Source organism: Lemur catta, chromosome 21 (assembly GCF_020740605.2).
Source record: "Lemur catta isolate mLemCat1 chromosome 21, mLemCat1.pri, whole genome shotgun sequence".
Lineage (NCBI taxonomy): Eukaryota > Metazoa > Chordata > Mammalia > Primates > Lemuridae > Lemur > Lemur catta.
This window is the reverse complement of record NC_059148.1, coordinates 7,511,328-7,533,835: the sequence shown is the minus strand read 5'-3', so window position 1 is coordinate 7,533,835 and position 22,508 is coordinate 7,511,328. Positions and strand designations below refer to the sequence as shown.

General features: G+C 52.7%; 1 protein-coding gene across 1 annotated transcript in view; it reads left to right on the top strand.

Annotated features, from left to right (window-relative positions):
- Positions 1-22,304, top strand: part of CDC45 (cell division cycle 45) — a 29,542-nt gene extending 7,238 nt beyond the window's left edge. Inside the window, exons 6-19 of the mRNA XM_045535165.1 lie at positions 5,097-5,152; positions 6,385-6,433; positions 7,992-8,053; positions 10,580-10,630; positions 11,798-11,917; positions 13,368-13,499; positions 13,743-13,841; positions 14,400-14,561; positions 16,741-16,879; positions 16,957-17,040; positions 18,360-18,478; positions 18,645-18,721; positions 20,544-20,610; positions 22,163-22,304. Coding sequence (XP_045391121.1) covers positions 5,097-5,152; positions 6,385-6,433; positions 7,992-8,053; positions 10,580-10,630; positions 11,798-11,917; positions 13,368-13,499; positions 13,743-13,841; positions 14,400-14,561; positions 16,741-16,879; positions 16,957-17,040; positions 18,360-18,478; positions 18,645-18,721; positions 20,544-20,608 — 1,215 coding nt within the window. The 3' untranslated portion in view covers positions 20,609-20,610; positions 22,163-22,304. The remainder of the gene's footprint in view (positions 1-5,096; positions 5,153-6,384; positions 6,434-7,991; positions 8,054-10,579; positions 10,631-11,797; positions 11,918-13,367; positions 13,500-13,742; positions 13,842-14,399; positions 14,562-16,740; positions 16,880-16,956; positions 17,041-18,359; positions 18,479-18,644; positions 18,722-20,543; positions 20,611-22,162) is intronic.
- The last annotated feature ends 204 nt before the right edge of the window (positions 22,305-22,508 follow it).

The following is a 22,508-nucleotide window of genomic DNA, read 5'->3' as shown; positions in this document are numbered from 1 at the left end:
AGGCATTGTGGAAGGGTCGAAGAAATCTTGGGCTATGGAGGTTTTGTTAAATCAACTTTATTGAGGCATAATTTCTACACAAATCACCAGGGTGTATAATTCGCTGAGATTTAACAAATGTGTAAAGTCATGTGACTACATCATGTTAGAGAACGGTTCCATTACCCCAAAACCCAGAAGAGGTCCCTCATCAGGACTATGGCTTTTTTTAATTAAGCTTTTTCTTTTGAGATCACTGTAGATTCACATGCAGTTGTAAGAAGTAATATAGAGCTGCGATCCCCAGCCCCTGGGCTGAGGACGTTTACTGGTCCGTGGCCTGTTAGGAACCAGCTGCACAGCAGAAGGTGAGCGGCAGGTAAGCAGGCAGACCCATCCTCTGTATTTACAGCCACTCCCTGTCTCTTGCATCATTGCATAAGCTCCACCTTCTGTCAGATCAGCATCAGTGGGGGCATTAGATTCTCAGAGGAGCAAGAAACCCTACTGTAAACTACGCATTCGAGGGATCTAGGTTGCACGCTCTGATACTAGCACTGGGGAGCGGCTGCAAATACAGATTATCATTAGCAGAGAGGTTTGACTGCACAATAAATGTAATGTGCTTGAATCATCCCAAAACCATCCTGGCCCCTGGTCTGTGGAAAAATTGTCTTCCATGAAACTGGTCCCTGGTACCAAAAAGGTTGGGGACCAGTGATAGAGATCACCTATATACTTTGCCCGGTTTCCCCTAAAGGTAACATAGTGTAGTGCAATGTCACAATCAGGATATTGACATGGATACAGAACACTCCCATCACTGTAGGGATCCCTCCAGGGGCCCTTTTATAGCCACACCCACCTCCCTTCTGCCCCTACCCTTCGTCAGCCCCTGGCAACCACTAGAGGTTTTCTCCATTTCTATCATTTTGTCATTTCAGCAATGTTATATAAATAGAAATGGGGTCATACAATGTTAAACCTTTTGGGATTGGCTTTTTCACTCAGCATCATTCTCTGGAGATCATCCAAGTTGTTGCATATATCAGTAGTTCATTCATTTTTTTCCTTCCATCGGCATTGTGCAGTTTTCAGTGCACAAATTCTGTGTATGTTTTATTAGATTTACACCTACGTACAAACGTACAAAAATAAATTTTCTATATACTAGCAATGAACACACGGACACAAAAATTCAAAATACAATATCATTTACAATCAGTAAAAGAAATGTCTATTCTGCTATTGTTGGGTAGACTGTTCTAGAAATTTTAATAGCTACTTTTAGTTGGTGGCGCTATTGAGTTCTTTGTGTGCTGCTTTTCTGTCCAGTTATTCTTTCCATTCTTGAGAGAGGGGCATGGAAAACTCCAACTGTGAGTATAGATTTGTCTGTTTCTTCTTACAGTTCTGTCGGTTTTTATCTCACATAATTTATAGCTCGTTTTGTGCACACACATTTAGGATTGTTGTGTCCTGTTGGTGGTTGGATCCTTTCATTTATTTAGTGCCCCTCTGTCTCTGGTAATTTTCTTTGCTCTGGAGTCTGATACCGATCTCACCACTCCTGCTTTCCTTTGATTACTGTTTGCATGATATAGCTTTTCATATCCTTTACTTTCTTCCTGCCTGTATCGTGACATTTGTAGTGAATTTTTAAACCAGCACATAGGTGGGCTGTTTTTTTTAAGACTCATGAAGTAAAACAGCAAAGGGTCATATTTTCATCATATTTTTAAAGCCAATCCCTGCTTTTTAATTGATGTACTTAGCTTGTTTACATTTATTCTAATTATTGATATGTTAGGCCTTAGGTCTGACATTTTATTTTCTGTTGGTTTCTCTGTTTTTTGTTTCTGGGGTGTTTGTTTGATTTTTAGAATTCTGTTTCAATTTGTTCCTAGTGTTTGTGAGTATATCTCCTTGCTTAGATTTTTTATTCTTGTTTTTGCTTATTTATTTTTTTACTTTTGTTTTCTGACTAGAGACCCAGAAAGGATGTACAGATTATCTGAGTGGTTGTTCCAGGTATCACATTATATATCCATGACTCATCAGTCTACTGGTGTCATCATTTTATCAGTTTGACTCAAATGTAGAAATATTACCTTCCTTTATGTCCGTACTCAGCCCCTTTTATAACATAATTTTCTTAAGCGTTTCCTCCACATTTACAGTGATGTGATTTTTGCTTCAGTAATCAAACATAGTTGTACAACTTACAAAGGTAAGGAAAACCTATTGTATTTACCTAATTTTTTGCTTATTGTAGTTTTTCTTTCTTCCCTATTTCCAAAATTTCTTCTTTTCTGTTTCCTTTCTATTTGAGAACCTCCTTTAACCATTCCTTTAGGGGAGATCTGCTGGTGGTAAATTCTCTTTAGTTGTTTTCCTTCTGAGAATTTCTTGATTTTTTCCTTCATTCTTGAAAGCTATTTTTACTGGGTATAAGATTCTGGGTTAATAATTATTTTCTTTTAGCACTTGAAAACTATCATGCCACTTCCTCTGGCCTCCGTGGTTTCTGATGAGAAATCCTCTGTCATTCGAATTGTTTTCCCCTGTAGGTATGGTGTCATTTTTCTTTGGCTATTTTTGAGATTTGGTTTTGTTTTTTGTTTTTTTTTTAAGACCGAGTCTCACCTGGGCTAGAGTGCTGTGGTATCAGCCTGGCTCACAGCAACCTCATTCTGCTGGGCTCAAGCGATCCTCCTGCCTTAGCCTCCCAAGTAGCCGGGACTACAGGTGTGCACCACCATGCCCGGCTAATTTTTCTATTTTCAGTTGTCTGGCTAATTTCTTTCTATTTTTAGTAGAGATGGGGTCTTGCTCTTGCTGAGGCTGGCCTCCAACTCCTGACCTCAAGTGATCCTCTGACTTGGCCTCCCAGAGTGCTAGGATTACCAGCATGAGGCACCACACCCGGCCCGAGATTTGTTTTATTTTGTTCTGTTTTAATGTTCAGAAGTTTAATTATGATGTGTCTTGATGTGGATTTCTTTGGGTTTATCCTTTTTGGGGTTTACTCAGTTTCTTAAGTATAGGTTTATGTGAATTTTTTTTTTTTTTTTTTTTTTGCGACAGGATCTTGCTGTTATCTGGGCTAGAGTGCAGTGGTATCATCATATGTCACTGCAGCCTCCAACTCCTGGGCACAAGTGATTCTTCTGCCTCAGCTTCCTGAGTAGCTGGGACTACAGGCTTGGCCACCATGCCTGGCTAAATTTTTTTTATTTTTTGTATCGATGGAGTCTCACTATTGTCAGGCTGATCTGGAACTCCTGGGCTCAAGCGATCCTCCTGCCTTGGCCTCCCAAAGTGCAGGGATTATAGGCATGAGCTACTGTGCCAGGCCATTGTGCCAAATTTTATAGCCTTTATTTCTTCAAGTGTGTTTTCAGAGTCCACCCTCTTTCTCTTCTCCTTCCAGGGTACGATGTCGTGAATGTTAGATATTTTGTTGTGGTTCCACTGGTCCCTTAGGATCTGGTTTTTATTTTTTTGGTCTGTTTTCTCTCTGTTGTTCAGACCAGGTAGTTTCAATCTTTCTATCTGCTAGTTCACTGATTGTTTCCTCTGTCCTTTCTGTTCTGCTCCTGAACCTGTTCACTGAGTTAACATTCCAATTGTATTTTTCAACTTTCAATTTCATTTCTAAACTTTCCATTTGGCCCTTCTTTACATCTCCTGTTTCTTTCCTGAGACTTCCCATTTGCCATATGTTCGAGTCGTTTTTGTAATCGCTTGCCAAAGCATTTTTATGGTGGTGGCTTTAAAATCTTGGTCAGATCATTCTAACGACCTCTCACCTTGGTGTTGGCATCTGTGGGTTGTCTTTCTTCATTTAGTTTGAGATTGTCCTTATTCTTTGCATGATAAGTGCTTTCCTAATGAAACCTGGATGTTTTTGTATCCTATTACCAGACTCTGGGTTTTATTTAAATCTTCTGTTTTAGCTGCCTGGCTCTGACACTGCTCTGCCAAGGAGCAGGTAGTGGCACTGGATGGAGGTAGAAGTTCAGGTTCCCCACGTGGCCTCCATTAACACTGAGGGAGTGACACCTTGTTACCATTGGGTAGTGAAGGTCCAGGCTCCCTGCCTTGCCCCTCTAACCCCCTCAGCAGGGAGGGGGAGGCGTGCCTCATTACTGAGGGAGGTGGAAGTCCAGGCTACCCCACCACTGGGGCAGGGTTGTAGTGTGTGCTTGTCACCTACCAGTGGGAGTGTAAGTCTCGGCTCCTTCCTTGGCTACTCTGACACTGCTGGGCAGAGGGTGGGGTGCCTGTTACAGCTTTGCAAACGGGGTAGTCTAGGCACGGTGGGCGTGTTTTCAGTGGTGTTGGCTGGAGTAGTTATTGCCTAATAGTTTTCTGTCTAGGCTGTTCCTTCCTGGTCCTTTGGCTAAATGGGATTTTTTTTGTTGGTGTTTCCAGCTCATTGGCTTCTTCAGCCCCAAACCTGGGATATATGAGCCAAAAAGAAAAGCCAGGGGAATATACTGCCATGTTGTTGCTCAGGTCCCGGAGTCCCTAACTAGTCTGCCTTCACCTTTACATTTCCTAGTCTTGCTTAGTTTGGTTTTTCTATAACATCCAGGGGTTGTAGGTATATTTAGTGGACATGGAGGGAAAAATACATCTACTCTACTTCCCGGAAGCAGAAGTCTCAGGACCATGGATTTTTAGAAACACCACCCTATCCCATGCCTTTGTTGTGAGGATGAAATGAGATGGTGCGTGTAAAGTTGGAATAGTTGCTAGCACACGGTAGAATGCAAGAAATATCAGCTCTCGTGAATCCTGATGGGGAAGCTGGTGTGGGGGGAGTGTGGGTTTACCCCAGATCCCATGGTGCTGTGGACAGTGGCCGGATGGAGTGAACAGATATGGCGGGTAACCTGGCAGGCCCTGGGGAAGCCCCAGCCCCTGGGGGAGCTGGAGTCCCAGCGCCCCTGCCTGAGCTCCTCGCTTCCCCAGGAACAGGTGTGCTCAGGACGTGGGTATGACCATGGTCTCCCTCAGGGGTCTGAGCCCCACTGGCTTCTGCCAAATTGGAACCTTCTCAGGCCGTGGCACAATTGCTCCACCTTCTGGTCTCTTTGTCCCCATGCCAGGAGATACTGGAGCAAACGAGGAGGCGACGGCAGCGGAGAGAGTGGGAGGCCCGGAGGTAAGTCTGCAGGTCAAGCAGCTCCTGGCACCAGGAGCCTCCTCGCCTTGGGGTCTGTGCTGCCCCTGACACCTGTTTTTCTATATCCTATAATTCATTTATTAGTAGTTTAGAACCTCTGTGCTGGTAGCTCTAGGAGACCATGTGACCGCTGCAATGGGGAAGAGCTCTGGGTTGCCCTCTGGTCCCACAAGTGACAGGACAGGCCTTTGTGGCCTCCCACATACATGCCATCTGTTAGGGGCCATGGCCCTTGGCTCTTTATTTTTATTGGGTTTTTCAGATGTAGACATTTTTACTTACAAATTCTTTATAAATGAAATATATGCCAATTATGTAAAATATTTCATAGAACAAAAGTATGAAAAGGAAACTGAGTCATCCATAATTCTTCTTCCTACTGCAAATGTAAAAAAAATTGAAGTGCTTTAAAGTGAAAATATAGGAAAAGTTATTCTAGCTTGAGGTGAACGTGCAGCAGTTTACCTCGGGGTGGGTCTCAGGGGAATTCCTTGCTGGATCCGTCATGGAAAGTCTCACGGGGCCATCCAGCCAATGTCCCCCCGTTTCCCGCTGAGGATATGCACTCCCACCTGCTGGCCTTGGCAGGGAAGGCCACCCCCTCATAGGAGGACAATGTGAAACCATTTCAGGAAGCGTAAGGAAAGAAAAGTGAAAATAATCCATAATCTCACTGCCTAATTCAAAGAGATTCTGCATTTGGATTTCCCTTCCTGGGTTATCCAGACTTGTACGTATTTTACATAATCAAATATGCATGTGACTTTACACTGTTTTACTTTATATAACTGTTTTAGATAATTCTGACCAGCCTTTCTAAAGTGCACAGTACTTAATTGGCAATTTTCCTTCTTTTTGAAATGTCAGTTATTTCTAGTATTTTTATCATTACAAATAAGGCTGCAGTGAATAACTGTACACACAGCAAGTTTGTCTCGCTTGTTTCTTTGAATTGTGGTTTTGTGATAATTTCTCCGAAGTGGGATTCTGGATCTACACCACTTTACGTCATACTTTACCACATGCGGTTTCTGTTGGTTTCCCAGCATTGTACGTATACCTCCTGCTAAAGAGTCAATAAGTAAAAACAAATAGTACCATGATTTAATTTGCATTTCTTCGAATACTGTCAAGTTTTAGCATTTTTCCAAATGTTTTGGCTACCTGCACTGCTGCTTCCTGTTGAAGACCTGCATTTTGTGTCATTACAGAAGAGACATCCTCTTTGACTACGAGCAGTATGAATATCATGGGACGTCAGTAAGTGAGAATAGGTGTAACTCCCCAAAAAGTTCTGACTCCAAGGGTCAGCATCAGAAAACCTGAGGATGGAGCATAGGTTTTAGAGCCATAAAAGCCTGGTTTGAATCTGAGCTCCACAGCTGCCCACTGTGTGACCTTGGGCCGGTGTTGCAGCCTCTCTGGGCCTTAAACTCCTTTTCCTCTGTAAAATGAAGAGAATAATCCTTACTTCAGAGGCAATTGTTAAGACGATCCCTTGCACCCAACAGGTGCTCAAAGAACAGCAGCTATTATTTTTGTTCATCATCAGACGTACAGAGTGAGTCTGTATTAATCTCTGTGCAAGAAGATAAAACTCTATTGGTGGCTGGGCACAGGAGCTCACACCTGTAATCCTAGCACTCTGGCAGGCTGAGGCAGGTGGATTGCTTTGAGCTCAGTAGTTCGAGACCAGCCTGAGCAAGAGTGAGACCCCATCTCTACTAAAAATAGAAAAAAATTAGCTGGGTAACTAAAAAAACAGAAACAAAAAATTAGCTGGGCATGGTGGCATATACCTATAGTCCCAGCTACTCGGGAGGCTGAGGCAGGAGGATCACTTGAGCCCAAGAGTTTGAGGTTGCTGTAAGCTAGGCTGACACCACGACACTCTAGCCTAGGCAACAGAGTGACACTTTGTCTCAAAAAACAAAAAAACTCCATTGGCTTATAACAGCACATCAGTGTATGTGTTTTATAGAATAGAATTCAGTGCAGAAAACCTACTCTGTCGACTCTGTTAGTGTTGAACAGAGTTCAGGACCTTAAGAAAGCCCTGAAAATAAGTTTCCAATGAAACATCCTGTATTTAGTCTTAGAATTTGACCCTGGGACCTTGAACATTAAGTACCATATTTCCAGTGTCCCTTTATTGTCATAGGGAGACATCGATCCCCCTCGGGTTCTCCCTAACCAGACCCTCTGCTAAATGCTTCCTTCCATCCATGGACAGCCCTGTTGCAAAGACCTTCCTCACTGGGGGTCCTGAGGCCCCTGCCACTTTAATGTCCAGGTAACTGGAAGCAGAGCCCTGGCTCGTCTTCCCTTCCTGGGAGTGTATGCAAGGCTGCCAGCCAGCCTGGAGGGGTGCAGGGATGCATGGCCAGGCAGACGATGGGACCCCCAGCCTCTGGGCTTCAGCTCCTGTCTCAGGCATCACTGAGGGACCCAGGGAGATGTGTAGACACTACAGCCCAGTGCTGCACCTGGGCTGTCCCACACTGTGTGGTGCACTCTTCCCCTTCTTCCGTTGCTGCAGGACCAAGTGTGTAGGCAGTGATGATTTAGCCAGCAGAGAGCGCATGCAGGGCCACTGAATTCCTCTCAGTCTCCCTCCCCTCGGTTTAGAGTGTACTGGTTCCTCACTTCGGGCTGGAATCCATCTGCGTGCCCTGGCCTGGCAGACCCTCCATTTGCAGGGGCTCAGCCAGGGCCCTGTAGGCTTAGGACTGGCCCTGCTGCATGGCCTGGCCCTGGTGTGTGCCCCTCCACGATCAGAGCCTCCCTTGGCTTCAGGCTTTTCTCTGGTTCCTTGCAGTCAGCCATGGTGATGTTTGACCTGGCGTGGATGATGTCCAAGGACCTGAATGACATGCTGTGGTACGTAGCCCCTGCAGTGTCTGCGTTGGGAGTCTTGCAGCCCAGCCTAGGTCAGTGCCACTTGAGCAGCTCCGTCCTGCAGGGAGGGCACCTCCCTTGTTCCCACCAGGAACGTCAGACACAGCCCCTTTCTGAGAACCTGCACAACCCTGGTTTTGCTAAGTGTGAGGCTCTGGGGGGCTTCATGCAAACTCAGGTGTAGGGCATCAGAGAGCGCAGAGGGTGAGAGGTGTGGCTTGGGTGCAGCCTAATTTTACCTTGTGCTTGGCAAATTCAGGTGGCAGGAGTGTGAGGTTTGAATAGGGCAGCCCTTGCTAGGCATCCTTGTGGCCTAGGCACATGGTGAAACTTGATACAGCAAAAACCCTCCTGCCTCTGACTTCACCATGTGGGCTGTGGGCTGGGTGCTCGACGTACAGACAAGGAGGCCTTGGCTGGTCACTGTCAACATGGGTGGGTCTAGAAATGGAGTCTGCAGAGCCTTTCTGAGGGAAGAGTGCAGTTCCAGCCTGGCTCCCCAACCTCTGCGCTGGGCGTCCTGGTCTCTGTGCCATGACGGTCTGACCGTCCGTGGTCTGTGGTCTGTGCAGAATTTGGGCTTCAGAGGAGCTGGGGAGCTGGCATGAGGCAACCACTAGGCCTGGGGTACTCTGTCATCACCTCAGTGTGACGCTGCCAGCCCGTGGGTCCTTGCCGGCCCTCAGGCCTCCTTCGTGGACTGTGAGCTGGTGCCTGGCTGTGTGCTCCCAACTGTCCTTGGCCGGTTGATGCCACCCTCTCAGCCTCAGATTCTCCTCTATGGTGTGGAAGTAACAATGCCCACATCCAGGGTAGGAGTCAGGGTCTCACATAGAGTGTCCGGCAGTAAGGTCAGGTAGGAGTCCCATAGCAGTGATGCATGATTATAAGAGCCCCTCACACCAGAGTGGCCGGCAACCCTGCCCTTGTGGGAAACAAAGGGAGCAGGACTCGGTGTTCACAGTGTGGCTTTAACGGGATACTTCTCATGCCTGGTGGGTGGTCTGATGCCTGGCTGTCCAACCTGTGACCGGGGTCCCTCACACGGGATACTTGTTCATACTGGTAGATGCCCTGTGGCTCTTGTCTGACCCATATCCAGCTATGCTGGGAGCCTGACCCTGTTTCTCCCTGGCGTTCTGGGGAGAACTTGGCCTGGGGCAGGCCCTGGTTCTTCAAACGGAAGACACAAATTCAATACGCTACAATAGGAAACAAGTTCAAAGATTTTTACTTACAGATCCTGGGCAGGGAGGGTGCTGTGAGTTGAGAGGGCAGTCTTTCCCCCCAAGTCATGCAAGGCAGGAATGAAGGGTCAGGCAGAGAGAGACGCAGGTGGCAATGAGCAGTGTGTATAAGCAATAGGGCATGATCACTTTAAGTGCACAGACAGGTGCTTGAATGTTCCTGTTAAAGGAAGCAGCTGGAAAGCGGAGAGCCGGGTCTGCCAGGCAGGAGGGATGCCCCAAGTTCTAATCTCTGGCCGCTGGCTTGAGCCGTTTGGGTGTAGCGTTCTACTTCTCACGCCCAGCCAGCCATTGCCCTGTCATTCTACACGCGCAGCATCGTGGAGCAGGTGCCTTCAGTGAGCACCTGCTGTGTGCCCAGTGGCACCCTCCACAGCCCCCCCACTACAGGCCTATCAGTTCAGCAGTGATTTCAGGAAACCCCAGAAACAACACAAGAGCAAATGCAAAACAACATGACTCAAAAACACGTGCAGGAAGGTCAGAACAAGGTGGGGTCCATCAGGGAATATGGCCCCGCTGGCATTTTCTGAAGAGGTCCCTCCGAGGCACGCTGCACTGGGAGATGCGATGGGTGCTGGGGCACCCACTGGCCCCTGCGGAGGACCTCCCAGGGCCTCCTTGCCTCAGTGTGCACGGTGTGTCCTCTGCTGCTCTCAGCTATGAGCCCGGAGGAAGTCTCAAAGGTTGGCACCTGGCAACCTGGCACAACTGAGCACAGCCAGGGCCTGGGGCGCTCTTGCTGGGGGCCAGCCCCAGCCTGGGTCTCATCGATAAAGGATGAGCCTGGAGACGGGACTTTTGAAGGTTCTCCAAAGGCTTAAAAGATGTTACGCTGCAGGACAAACATGCTGACGGGACTAGGGCCTGCCATGCTTGGGGTGGGGGACGGTGAAGCAGTGCCAGGGCTGCCAGCAGCTGGGCACAGCCTCCATTCGAGTGTTGGGGCCTGGGATGCTCAGGCAGAGTGAGGGCAGAGTGGGCTCGGGGGCAGGCAGAAGGGCTGGCCACATCGTTGCCAATGTCCTGGTCCTGAGAGATTTACCTCCTGCGAGTGCTTAACGCCTCCATGGTGGCGGACACTGCACCACGAGCCCCAAGCTGACCCTCTGACCTCTCCACCGAGAAGGGGCAGGCCACCTGTCTGAGTGCGGGCCAGCGCCTGGCCCCGCTGGCAGGATGCTCCCCGGAGTGTCCAGCTCCGGCTGCCGCTCCACCCTTTGCTCCCGCAGGCCAGCTCCATCGCCTTCTCTCCCTGTAGGTGGGCCATCGTTGGACTTACGGACCAATGGGTACAGGACAAGATCACCCAGTAAGGATGCACTCCCCCACTTCCGGGGCATAGCCTAGCCACGGCCCCTGAGTCTGCCACAGGGTCACCGGGGGGTCCTATTGGGAAGGAGGGTGCTGGCTCCTCCTTGGCCTGGAGCCATTGTCACTGGGGAAGGGCCCAGGACTGGGATCTTGGCAGAGTTGCTGTGGCCACGTGTGCCCTCTTCATCCACCAGGTGGAGCCAGCGGTAGCAGAAGGGAGCCCTTCAGTGTGGGTGCTGGGGTGTGGCCTGTGCAGTGGTCTGGGGGCAGGTGGGCACAGGTAGGGTAGGCAGGAGGAGGGGGTGGGGGCCCAAGCCAGGGCATGCAGGTTTGATCTCAAAGGCAAGGGGAGGGCTGGAGAGGGTTTTAAGAAGGTCTGGATGCCCCAGAACTCGAATGCTGAGGAGGGCTCCTCTGGTGACCTCTAGGGAACCAAAAGGGAGCTTGACCATGTGATGCTCACCCCCTCCTAGGGGACCATACAGATGTCTCCAGGCTGTCACCTGGCACAGCCTCTGCCTGGGCCCTGCACCCCAGGCCTTCTGTTTCCTGCCTCCCTGCCATGCCCCTGTCGGGTCCTGCAGTGCGGCCGTGGAGCCTCAGACCTAGGGCCACTGCCCAGACATGTCACCTTGGCACAGCCCACCGCCTTGCTGGGCCTCAGTCCCCTTCTCTGTTAACAGTAGTGTGGGGTTTGCACATAGATAACTTAGGGTCCTGAGGCAGCGGTGTGTGCAGTGTCAGGTACATCCCTGGCCTTTGCTGTCCCCAGGTGAGGTCCTGCTGGCACCATCCTGGTCTGAGGCACTTTGGGCCTGGAGTGGGGCCTGGCCACTCCCACTGTGCACTTCCTGTGCAGTCTAGAGTCTGCACGCTCCACTGTGGTTCCTGCCACTGACAGGGTCTGTCCACTTGCCTGTGTGGGCTGGTGGGCAGGGCCGTGGCCTCCACAGTGCGCACCCCCAGGAAACATCAGATGAGAGGACAGGAGGTGGGTGAGACAGAGGCCAGCCATCCCAGCTGTCAGGTCGTGTTTCCCGGCTACTTGGTTTCTATGCAGAAGGTGGCCGAGCCTCCTGGGTCCTTATACAGGACAGCCCAAAGGGTGGGCAGGCCCTCAGGGCGGAGGGAGCCCAGGCCCAGGCCTGTGACACTTTGTTTTCAGGATGAAATACGTGACTGACGTCGGCGTCCTGCAGCGCCACGTGTCCCGGCACAACCACCGGAATGAGGACGAGGAGAATACCCTCTCGGTGGATTGCACGCGGGTCTCCTTCGAGTACGAGTATCCTTGCAGCTCGGCCATTGCAGACAGCACCCCTGCCTCCAGTATTCTCAGTGGGCATTGTTTGCTTTGTCGTCCTCTGTGGGCCCTCCCAGGTCCCCTGCGGGTGGTGTGTATGCAAGTGGCGTGGCTGTGGCTACCAGGACCCCAGGAGGGGCAGCAGGTGGGACGGGATGTTTTGGGAGGAGGGCTGTGGGGTGCTGCCCCAGCTTGTCTGTGTGGCTGTGGCTCCCAAATGCCAGAGCTGGGTTTGGAAGTGTCACCCTTTTCCAGCACTCCCTACTAACTGATAGACACACGTGGCGTGTCCATGTGGGGCCTGCCCGTGTAGCGTGGCAGTTCAGTGAGTTGGGAAAGAAGTGAGCCAACGTGTAATTATGGAGCGCGACGTTTTAAGCAGAATGTGGGGCATTGACGGAGTGCCCAGGGAAAACTGGGGGGGAAGCCACATCTCACACCAAGCCTCAGCCACACAGGGTAGCAGGGGCTGTGGTAGGCATGGGGAAAGCTGGCGAAGCAGATGAAGTGGATGGGGTCGGGCACAAAGGAGGCCAGAGCGTGTGACCTTGTGAGCCTAAGGCAGCGGGAGGTCTCAGAGTGACCAGTTTAGTTCAGTGTTTTAAAAGGTCCCTTGGCTGCCCAGTAGCGGTAGGTGGGGGTGAGGAAATGGTCACAGCTGTCCTAGGACACATGGTGGTAGCTCAGGCCAGACTGCGGCAGTGGCTATGAGCAGTTGGGTAGAGCGATGGAAGGATGGAGCTGCCCTGTCCCTGCACTGGGACAGCTGGGGAGGACACGAATGTGGGCACATCAGGAGTGAGGTGCCCATGAGAGCCTAAGGAGGGGGCCAGAGCTGGCCATGGTGCTGGCCAAGCAATTGGAGAAAAGGACTGCCGTGCGTGGGAGCCTTCCCGCCATGTTGGGGGTGGGGTGTCCTCGGGGGACCATGGTGCCGAGTGGCTGAGGAAGAGGTAGGGAGTCAGGGAGCTAAGGTCCAGACTCCAGGACGCCAGGTGGAAAGGAAACCACCGAGGGTGAGCAGGGAGGATGGTGGCCCTGGAGCCCAAGAGTAGGGAGGGGCAATGGTGAGGACCAGGTGTGCCTAATGTCTGGGGGAGCAGTGGTAGGGCCACTCCTGACCTGTGGAGGAGAGGTCTGTCATGGGGGACGGTCCCTGCTCACAGCTGCATGCACAGTGCCTGCCAGAGGCAGTGGAGGGTGTATTCAAGAAGGGGGTAAGGACCAGGTCCAATGGCTCACACCTGCAGTCCCAGCACTTTGGGAGGCTGAGGTGGGAGGATGGCTTGAGACTGCTTGGGCAATATAGTGAGACCCCACCTCTACAAAAAATTAAAAACCTAGCTGGGCGTGGTGGCTCCAAGCACTGCCAGGCATGGGTCCCTGTGGGGTGGTTTGGAGGGCACCACGTGCTCCTTGACCGCAGGCCCAGCCTCCGCCTGGCACTCTACCAGCACTGGTCCCTCCACGACAGCCTGTGCAACACAAGCTACACTGCAGCCAGGTTCAAGCTCTGGTCTGTGCATGGGCAGAAGCGGCTCCAGGAGTTCCTGGCAGACATGGGGTGAGTGACCTTCTGACCCCATCCACCCCCGAAGGAAGAGACCTCCGCTTTGGTTTGCCCATCTTGGTTGTAAAATGCAGCTGCCGCCTGTTCTGCCATAAGTACAAAAACACCCCAGATCCTGAGGTATTGTCTCGATGCACGTGCGGGGTGTCCTCGTTTGCCCTGGTCTTCCGGGCACTTTCCATCCTGCTGGGGCTGCGTAATCCCACTCATGTGCCGGGGCTCGCCCTGTCTTTCCAGGCTCCCCCTGAAACAGGTGAAGCAGAAGTTCCAGTCCATGGACATCTCCTTGAAGGAGAATTTGCGAGAAATGATTGAAGAGTCTGCTACTAAATTTGGGTAAATGCACATTTTTCTGGATTTAGCTTTAAAGTGAAGGCTTGTGCTTTAACGCTCCTAAAGTAACTCAGAAAACCCTAGAATGTACAAGTGAGCATTATCTGACTATGGCCATTCCTGAAGTTTTAGTTGTTTTAGGCTTGAAAATAGGACTCCTTAAAATACCTGGGAGGTTTAGGATCCTTAAATCCTGAGGCTGTGGTATGAACTTGTGAGGTCCACCCAGGTCCTCAGGCACCACTGGAGGCTCTGTGCCTGGCTGCCCCGCTAGCTGGCATGCTGGGGCACAGGACAGGACCCCACATAGCCCCTGGCCAGGCGGGCTGACTCTGTCCCCGCCAGCTGAGCAGCTGTGGACAAGGAGGTGCTCAGCCACTTTGTGCTGCAAGGCTGGTGTTCTGGGCGTTCTCACCTGCCTCGTTCTCTGAGCAGAATGGCTGTGCCAGGAGTGTCAGAGGGGGCCGGTGAGGGACATTAGTGTGCCTGCTGGCCTGGCCCAGTGGCAAGAGCTCACCCACAAGTTGAGGGTGACAGCCACATTGCTTCTTCCCATGACAGGATGAAGGACATGCGCATACAGACTTTCAGCATTCACTTTGGGTTCAAGCATAAGTTCCTGGCCAGCGATGTGGTCTTTGCCACCATGTCTCTGATGGAGAATCCCGAGAAGGACGGCTCAGGGACAGATCACTTCATTCAGGCTCTGGACAGTCTCTCCAGGTAGCGGGTGTGGCCGTGGGCTGCCGTCCCCACTGGGCCACCACTGGTCCTCAGCCTCACACTGTCCAGGGAGGCAGGTTCGGGGACCCCAGGGCGTGGAAGTGACTGTGTCCTACAGAAACCGCTCGTGGGAATCGGAATCCCAGTGCCAGAGCAGGGTGCACGCGACACGCTGCCTGCCCCTTCAGCTCGCCTCGCTTTCTCTCAATCCCTTCCAGCTCCTTTTTCTTTCTGATTTTTAAAATTTTCTTCTTTTTTCACCTTCTGTATCTCTTAAAGCATTATTTGTTGTGTTTATTCATTCTTGTGTTTCTTCTTGTTTCCTCTTCGTTTCTCACTTAGTTTTACTTGTTTATTTTTGAGATAGAGTCTCACTCTGTCACCCAGGCTAGAGTGCCGTGGTGTGATCACATCTCACAGCAACTTGAAACTCCTGGGCTCAAACAATCCTCCTGCCTCAGCCTCCCGAGTAGCTGGGACTACAAGTGAATGCCACCACACCCAGCTAATTTTTCTATTTTTAGTAGAGATGGGGTCTCGCTCTTGCTCAGGCTGGTCTTGAACTCCTGGCCTCAAGCAATCCTCCTGCCTCAGCCTCCCACAGTGCTGGGATTACAAGTGTGAGCCACTGCACCTGGCCTTATTTTTCTTTTATTTCTAATCCTTTCTTATCTCACTTCCTAAGATGTCCTGCATTATTTTTTCCACGGCTTTTAGCTTGTTTTGAAATAAAATGTGACAGTTTTGATTTTTTTTTTTGGCATGTCTTTCTAATGTCAAACTAGAAAAAGACATCATAGAAGAATGTCTCCAAGTATGTTGAATTTATTCAGGAATTAGAAAAGAGGACTATAACCCGAGATGCATGGCTATGGCACACCACGTGTGCATCCGAAGAGGGGAGGGCTAAAGGGAATCTTCTATTGGCAAAAGGAGCAGTTCACATAAGCTGGTTGGAAACACAGTTCATTGGTTTCAGAGACTCAAAGCCAGAGCTGGCGTGAGTTCATTGGTGGAGGTGCCGTTAGTGGACAGGTATTCTTTCCAGAGCATCTTATCTGAATTGCTGCAGTCCCACAGAAGGAATTTCTTATGGGGTTATTTTAGAAAGTCCCCAAGACAGTCCTATGCCAGATGTGCAAGCAGGAGCTTTCTGGCTTCAAGCTTTCCTGGCTCTAATTTGTTTGGGTCTGACAAAAAGTGAGTTCACCCTGGGATCTGCACCTTTGACACTAGTGTACTGTCATTGTCCAGAGAGATGTTATTTTGCTCCTGATAGTGACTTTGAGGAGATTTGACCTTGGTACTTCTCTGATGCTCATCTGTGAATTTTGTTTCCCTGACTTTTTAGGAGGAGGTATGTAGTCCCTGCTTCTTGGGAGGCTGAGGCAGGAGGATAACTTGAGCCCAGGAGTTTGAGGTTACAGTGAGCTATCATGACGCTATTGCATGCTACCAGGAGCAATAAAGCAAGACTCTGTCCCCTCCCCCCAAAAAAAAGAAAGAGAAAGAAAAATTAGTCAGGCATGGTGGGGCACACTTGTAGTCCTAGGTACTTGGAAGCTAAGGTAGGAGGATCACTTTAGCCCAGGAGTTCAAGGCTGTAGTGAGCCACTTGTACTCCAGTCTAGGCGACAGAGCAAGACCCTGTCTCAATCAATCAATCAATAAACAAACAAACAAACTGCCCTGGGTGTTGGGGCACAGCTTGCTGGCTGAGAGACATTGCTTCAACTTTTTGGGTGGGGCGCTGACTGTGACACTTTGGGACTCATGACTGTGGGTTACAGAGGCTTTGCTTAAGGACCCTGCTTCTCCAGAGAGAGTTCATTTCATGTATTCAGAGGGGAACCCTCCCTTTTGGGGGGAAAAAGTAAAAGTCCATCTGTGGGAGAGGGTCCCCCGTCTTCCTCCATGAGAGGCCTGCAGGCACCTTCCTGGGCCCTCCGCTGCGGGGTCTTCCCTCTGTTGGCTCTCAGTGTCCCCTGTTCTGATGCTGGCACCCCTCCTCACCTCTTGTTTACATCACTGTGGGTTTGTGCATTTTTTATCCCCTTTCTTTCACTTGAAAGGAACTCAGAAGGGAGAGAAGATCAACTGTTATCCCCAGACCCCCTCCTGAACCAGGAACCCCGAGTCTTCAATAAACAACACCAAAGCCGTGTCTGCCCCTTTGCAGGAGTAACCTGGACAAGCTGTACCTGGGCCTGGAGCTCGCCAAGAAGCAGCTGCGAGCCACCCAGCAGACCATCGCCAGCTGCCTCTGCACCAACCTCGTCATCTCCCAGGGGCCTTTCCTCTACTGCTCCCTCACTGAGGTCAGGCTCCCCGCGGGTGCATGGGGCCAGGCCACGCCTGCCGGTAGCTTCCTTTGACCATCTGTCTCCCTCCCCAGGGCACTCCAGATGTGGCGCTGTTCTCCAAGCCGGCATCCCTAAGCCTGCTCAGCCGACACCTGCTCAAGTCCTTTGTGTATTCGGTGAGGAGCTGCGCGGGGGATGCTGTGGGTGCAGCAGGGTGCCCCGGACTGAGTGTTAGACGCTGGCCTTGGGGTGGCCGTTCCCCAGCTGCCAGCCTTGGGGAACCCCTTACTCTTTCAGAGCTGTATTTCCTAAGCCGACCCCTAGGCACCTTCCAGTTCTCACAGCAAGTCGGTGGGAGGAGGAGGGAGGGGCCCATGCGGAGCGCACGGGGCTGGGGCTGCCGTCCCACTGTGGCAGGTCAGGGAGAGCGGGCTGGTTACGGCACAGACTCGCTGAACTTGTCTGCTAGGCTAACCTTCTGTGCGCAGCTTTGCCTTCCATGTGGCCCAGCACCCTTCTTTGTGTTGGCCTGGCGCAGACCCCTCGCTCAGCTGGCATTCAGGCAGGGGTTCGTCCCCAGCTGACACTGGGCTCTTCCTGGCTGCGACTGTGCAAAGGCCAGTCCACATATTTCAATAATCAAAGTCTTACTCTGCTTTGAGGATAAGGGTTCATGCCAGGGGCCATTTCAAATGAAATACGTGACAGGAAGTTGACATTTTCTTGTTCTGCTAAGCAAACCAATAAAGCGATGATATGAATGCTCTGTGAAGTCAATCAGGTGATGTCAAAAGATGAACGAGGGACAAGATACAAGCTCTGAAGTCCTCTAGGCTGGGTTTAAATCCCATCCTCATTCACCAGTTGTGTGACAGGAGGTAGATTACCTGACCTGAGCCTCAGTTTCCTTGTCTATAAAATGGGTGAACAGGTATCGGCTTCACAGGAGCCATTTGTTTATCAGACATTTATTGAGCAGCCACCACCCGCTGGGCCCTGCTGCCCCAGGGACCGGCTGGCCTGCATTGCATCCTGGACAAATCAGATTGGTCGGCCACCTGGGTCGTAGGTATAGGTGCCACCAGTACAGCAGTACTGGGAGTACAGGGAGACACTCAGTCCCCACCCTGTGGGAGCACACAAGCAGGCCAGGGGGCTTCAGGTGGGGACACGCACCACGAGAGGATGGGGCGAGACAAGGTGGGGGTTGGGGGGCCTCCTGGGGAAGACAGTGGCTGCGGCAGGAGGTACAGGAGGTTTAGGAGGGGACAGCGGGGCAGAGCCCCTGTGAGGAGCAGCCATGGGGCAGTGGGCAGAGCCAGTGCACAAGGGACCCAAGGCACACGGTGTCACAGCCTGGGCGTGACAGTGCAGGGACTAGAGCATCTCTTCTGGAGGCCGTGGGGAACAGGGTGGCTTGGCACTGCAGGGCTCTGGGTGCTGAGTGGTGTGCTCGGGCCCACCACACCCTACCTGGTGCCCTTTGTCTCCACAGACAAAGAACCGGCGCTGCAAGCTCCTGCCCCTGGTGATGGCCGCCCCGCTGAACGCCGAGCAGGGCACGGTGACCGTGGTGGGCATCCCCCCGGAGACCGACAGCTCAGACAGGAAGAAGTGAGCGGCTTGTCCTTGTCCTGGGCTGGGTGTGGGGGCCTAGCACATCGGCCCACCGGCCCTGCTGAGTAGAGCAACGTCTACCCCTGGCGTCTGTCTTGGGGCAGCAGCAGGGAAGGGTCTATTGCAGGCAGCCTGGCCCCCAACGTGTCTCGTGTGTCCACAGCTTTTTTGGGCGGGCGTTTGAGAAGGCAGCGGAAAGCACCAACTCCCGGACGCTGCATAACCATTTTGACCTCTCAGGTGAGAGTCTCCTCCTGCTCAGCCACGCTTCTCCCACCTGCCCCTCCCAGGTCAGCACTGGCTGGAGGTGCCCGCCAGCAGACCTCTCTACCTCCTGGAACTGACCCTGGCACAGGCTACTCCAGGTGGCTCAGGGCCCCTTGGAGAGAGAAAAGGTGTTTCCTGGGGAGTGACAGGCCCAGCTCTGGCCTTCAGGGCCTCACTGGTCAGGGTTGTCCCCTTCTCGTGGGGTAAGGGAATAGTGGGGCCTGTAGCCACCCAAGGGCAAACACCTCAAAAGCTGTGCCGGCCACCTCCACACTGGCCAGGGCTCTGTGTCGTGATGGGCCCTGCCTGTGTGCTGACTCGAGCACTGGCCCCACCTGTGTGTCAGACGGGCCCAGAGTGGAAGGGCCCTGGCTGACAGCCGCTTCCCCAAATGCCAGCTTGGAGCCTGGTTCACATTTGGCCGAATTTGCCTTTGTATTCTTGTTGACAGGTTTTAAAGTAAAAAGACTTCCTGACACTTCAGCTTCCGCATTAGTTTGCTGACGCTGCCATATCTTAGTGCCAAGACTTGGTGTCTCACCCCAGTTATTTCCTGTCAGTCCTAGAGGCGAGAAGACCAAGGTCAAGGTGGGCAGGGCTGGTTTCTCCTAAGCCTTGCTCCTGGCTGTGGACGGCCATCTTCTTGCAGAGTCCTCACATGGCGTCTCCTCTGTGCACACATCCCTGGTGTCTGTGTCCAGATTTCCTTCTCTAGGGACACCTATTGGATTGGATTAGATCCCACCTTAACACCCCCCTTTGAACTTAATTACCTGTTTAAGGGCCCTCCCTTCTCCAAATACAGTCACATTCTGAGCTACTGGGGGTTAGGGCTTCCACATAGGAATTTGGGGGCACACAGTCAGCCTATAACACCCCTCAGCATCTTTCAGAAAGGACATTTTCTTACATCACCACCGCCCTATTCCTCACCAATGACAGATCACTGTCTTGGGAGACCCAGTCTTTCTTCACGTTGCCGCAGCTGTCTCCAAGCTTGCTTCAAGCCAGGCACAGTCACGGCTGGGGCCCAGGTGGTGTCGGTTCACCCCGAGAGCAGTAGTCCCTGCTGGCTGTTCGTGCCCAAGATGTGTGAGAGGTTGGCGGCCTTCCTTACATAGGGAGGAGTCGGGGCTGGAGCTGCTGGGTTTACCCTGAGGGTGGAGAGCCAGGTCTGGGGGTGTACAGTGAGCCAGGCCAGTGCCCACCTGGGTAAGCTGGATCTGGGGCTCCCGGTGCTGTGGCTGGTGGCGTGGACAGCCCCCAGCACCAGGCCAGACCTTTCTCAGGACCTGGTTTTGCCCTGTGTGCTGAAGGCCTGTGGCTTGGCCGAGCTTGATGACCCTGTGAGATGCAGGCAGCGTGTAGCTTGTCCCCTTGAGTCAAAGGGGCACTGAGGCTGATGGTGGCCTGCCCACCGGGGCTTCCCTCAGCCTATGTGGGGTAGGGCTCTGTGTCTGGCAGGATGGGCAGGGCCGGCCCTGCCCAGGTCTGTGAGGCTCTGAGTCGTCACACCTGCGAGTCCCCTCTGCAGGCTATGACTGCTGGAGCCCAGAGGGCCCTTCCCATATGCCCCAGCTCTGGCCTCTCCCAGCATAGCCAGCACTTTCAAGATTAAATACAGCGGGACAGGGAAAGGCGAACCATTGGCCCAGAGCGCTCCAGGCGTGGGGGCTTGTGCAGCTGGAATGTGGAAGCTCGTTCTGGCCACGGAGGGACGGAGGGAGTTCCGTGCCTTGCCTTGTTTTCCCACTCCTCCCTCTGAAGGAAAGGTGTTTTTCTTTCATTACTTCAGTGATGGAGCTGAAAGCTGAGGATCGGAGCAAATTTCTGGACGCACTTGTTTCCCTCCTGTCCTGAGGGTGAGTTACACGAGGTCCTTGGGGTGGCAGGGTTCCCGCCGCGTCAGAGCCGACCCTGACGCCTTGTGCCCCTCAGCGGAGGGTTCTACTCGGGTGCAGAAGGAGCAGGTTCTCGAGGAGATTTGTTTGAGGCCAGCACATTTTTCCCAGGCATGTCTGTCCCTGGGCTGCGAGCAGGGCCACAATGGGGCATTTCTGAGGAAGCTAATTTCATTAAGCCCCTGTGATCCCTTCAGAAAGAGCTGGCATTCACCCTGTCGGCCACACTGTGAGGTGGAGCACCGCATGCGCGATGCGTGTGACACGCAGACTCCCTGGCACTGCCCTCGGTGGCTGCCTGGAGCCTCCTGCCCCACAGTCTTCGTGGCAGACCCTGGCAGGAGCCCGCAGAGCCTGCCATCCGGGCCTTTGTGTGTTCGGCCCTGGAGAAAGTAGAGCTGTTGGCAGCTGCCGCTGAACCTGGAATTGCAAAACGTCGGCTCTGCTCTGGCCTTCCCGGTGCACACCTGTCCTGAGGGGCCCCGTCGAGAGTCACAGACGGGTTGCTGTGGCCCAGGGTGCCCCCCACACCGCCTCTTCCTTGAGGAGCCCCTTGGGAGACGGGGTGGGGGCGTGTTATGTCTGTGTGACCATCCCTCAGCCCAGGGCCCCCACAGTGGATGCCAGATCCAACCTACACTCCCTGAGCCCTCGGCTGGAGGCCACTGCTGTGACACAGCACGTCCCCTTGCACCAGAGGTCCTCCCCACATCCTTCATCTGTGGAGAGCCAGAGCCATGGGGCAGGCACCTGTTCCCCTGTCGGGGCCAGAGTAGCCTCTGCTGAGAGTCCTGCGGTCTTTCTCTCAGGGCGGCCTGGGCTGCATGGGACCCCGGGTTGGGGCAGGGGCTCTGGTCAGACCCTTGGGGTTTTCCAAGAGATCTGTGGGCCCATCGGCAGTGACCTTGGGCAGGTGCCTGATTAGGCTGAACCTGTAGCATCTGAAAATGAGGCTGTCACCCTCCTTAGACAACGAATATGGTGTGTCAGCACAGGACCCCTAAGGGTGGGCAGAGGTGTCAGGTCACAGTGGGGGCTCTCAGGCAGTGGAGCCAGCAGTGGAGGCAGACACCCCCCCCAACCCCACAGCCTGCTTGGTGGTGACACCAACACTGGTGTCCTGTCCCAAGGCAGGAGTGCAGTGGGCCAGGCTGGGGACGGGGGCATAGGGGGTGAGGAGCAGAGTGCCAGGGGGAGGGGAGACTGGCTGTACAGGGGAGAGGCCGTGCGAGGGCACCTGGAGGCTGGCCCAGGCCAGACACGCACCTAGATGGGGTCCTCTTGGTGAGGAGGTGCCAGGGCGTGAGGGTATTGGGGCTCCAGTGGAGGACCGCCGGGACCCAGGCAGGGGTGCCGTGGGGAGTGGCCCTTGCCCGTCACCCCTGAGGGGTCGAGGCTACATGTTGAAGCAACAGCCCCGAATGTCAGCAGGAAGGCTGGGTCAGTTTGTTTAATTTGGGAAGATACCAGAATTGTTTGATACTTACTTATTTTTTCTTTTTTTCTTTCCCAGAATTTGATTCCTTCAGAAACGACCTCCTCCTTATTTATATAAACTGGCTTTTGTTTAGATTGTAAGTTATGGACGTGGTCTGCGGTGCAAGGGCCATGGGTTTTAATGGAATAAAATGCTTGTTTTAGTTTCTGTTCCCCGTCTTGGCTCTGGTTGAGAGGCCCGTCCTTGGGTGCGCCCTGAGCTCTCTGTGGGCCCCAGGGAGCCTTGGTCCTGTGCGCTGGGTGCTGAGGCCGTGCGGGCAATCGGCATGGGCGTGTAACCCCCACTCGGCCCCATGGACACGGTCTCCCCACCCTGTCCTCCAGGCCCCCTCACCACACCTGCGCTTCCTGCTGCCCAGCAG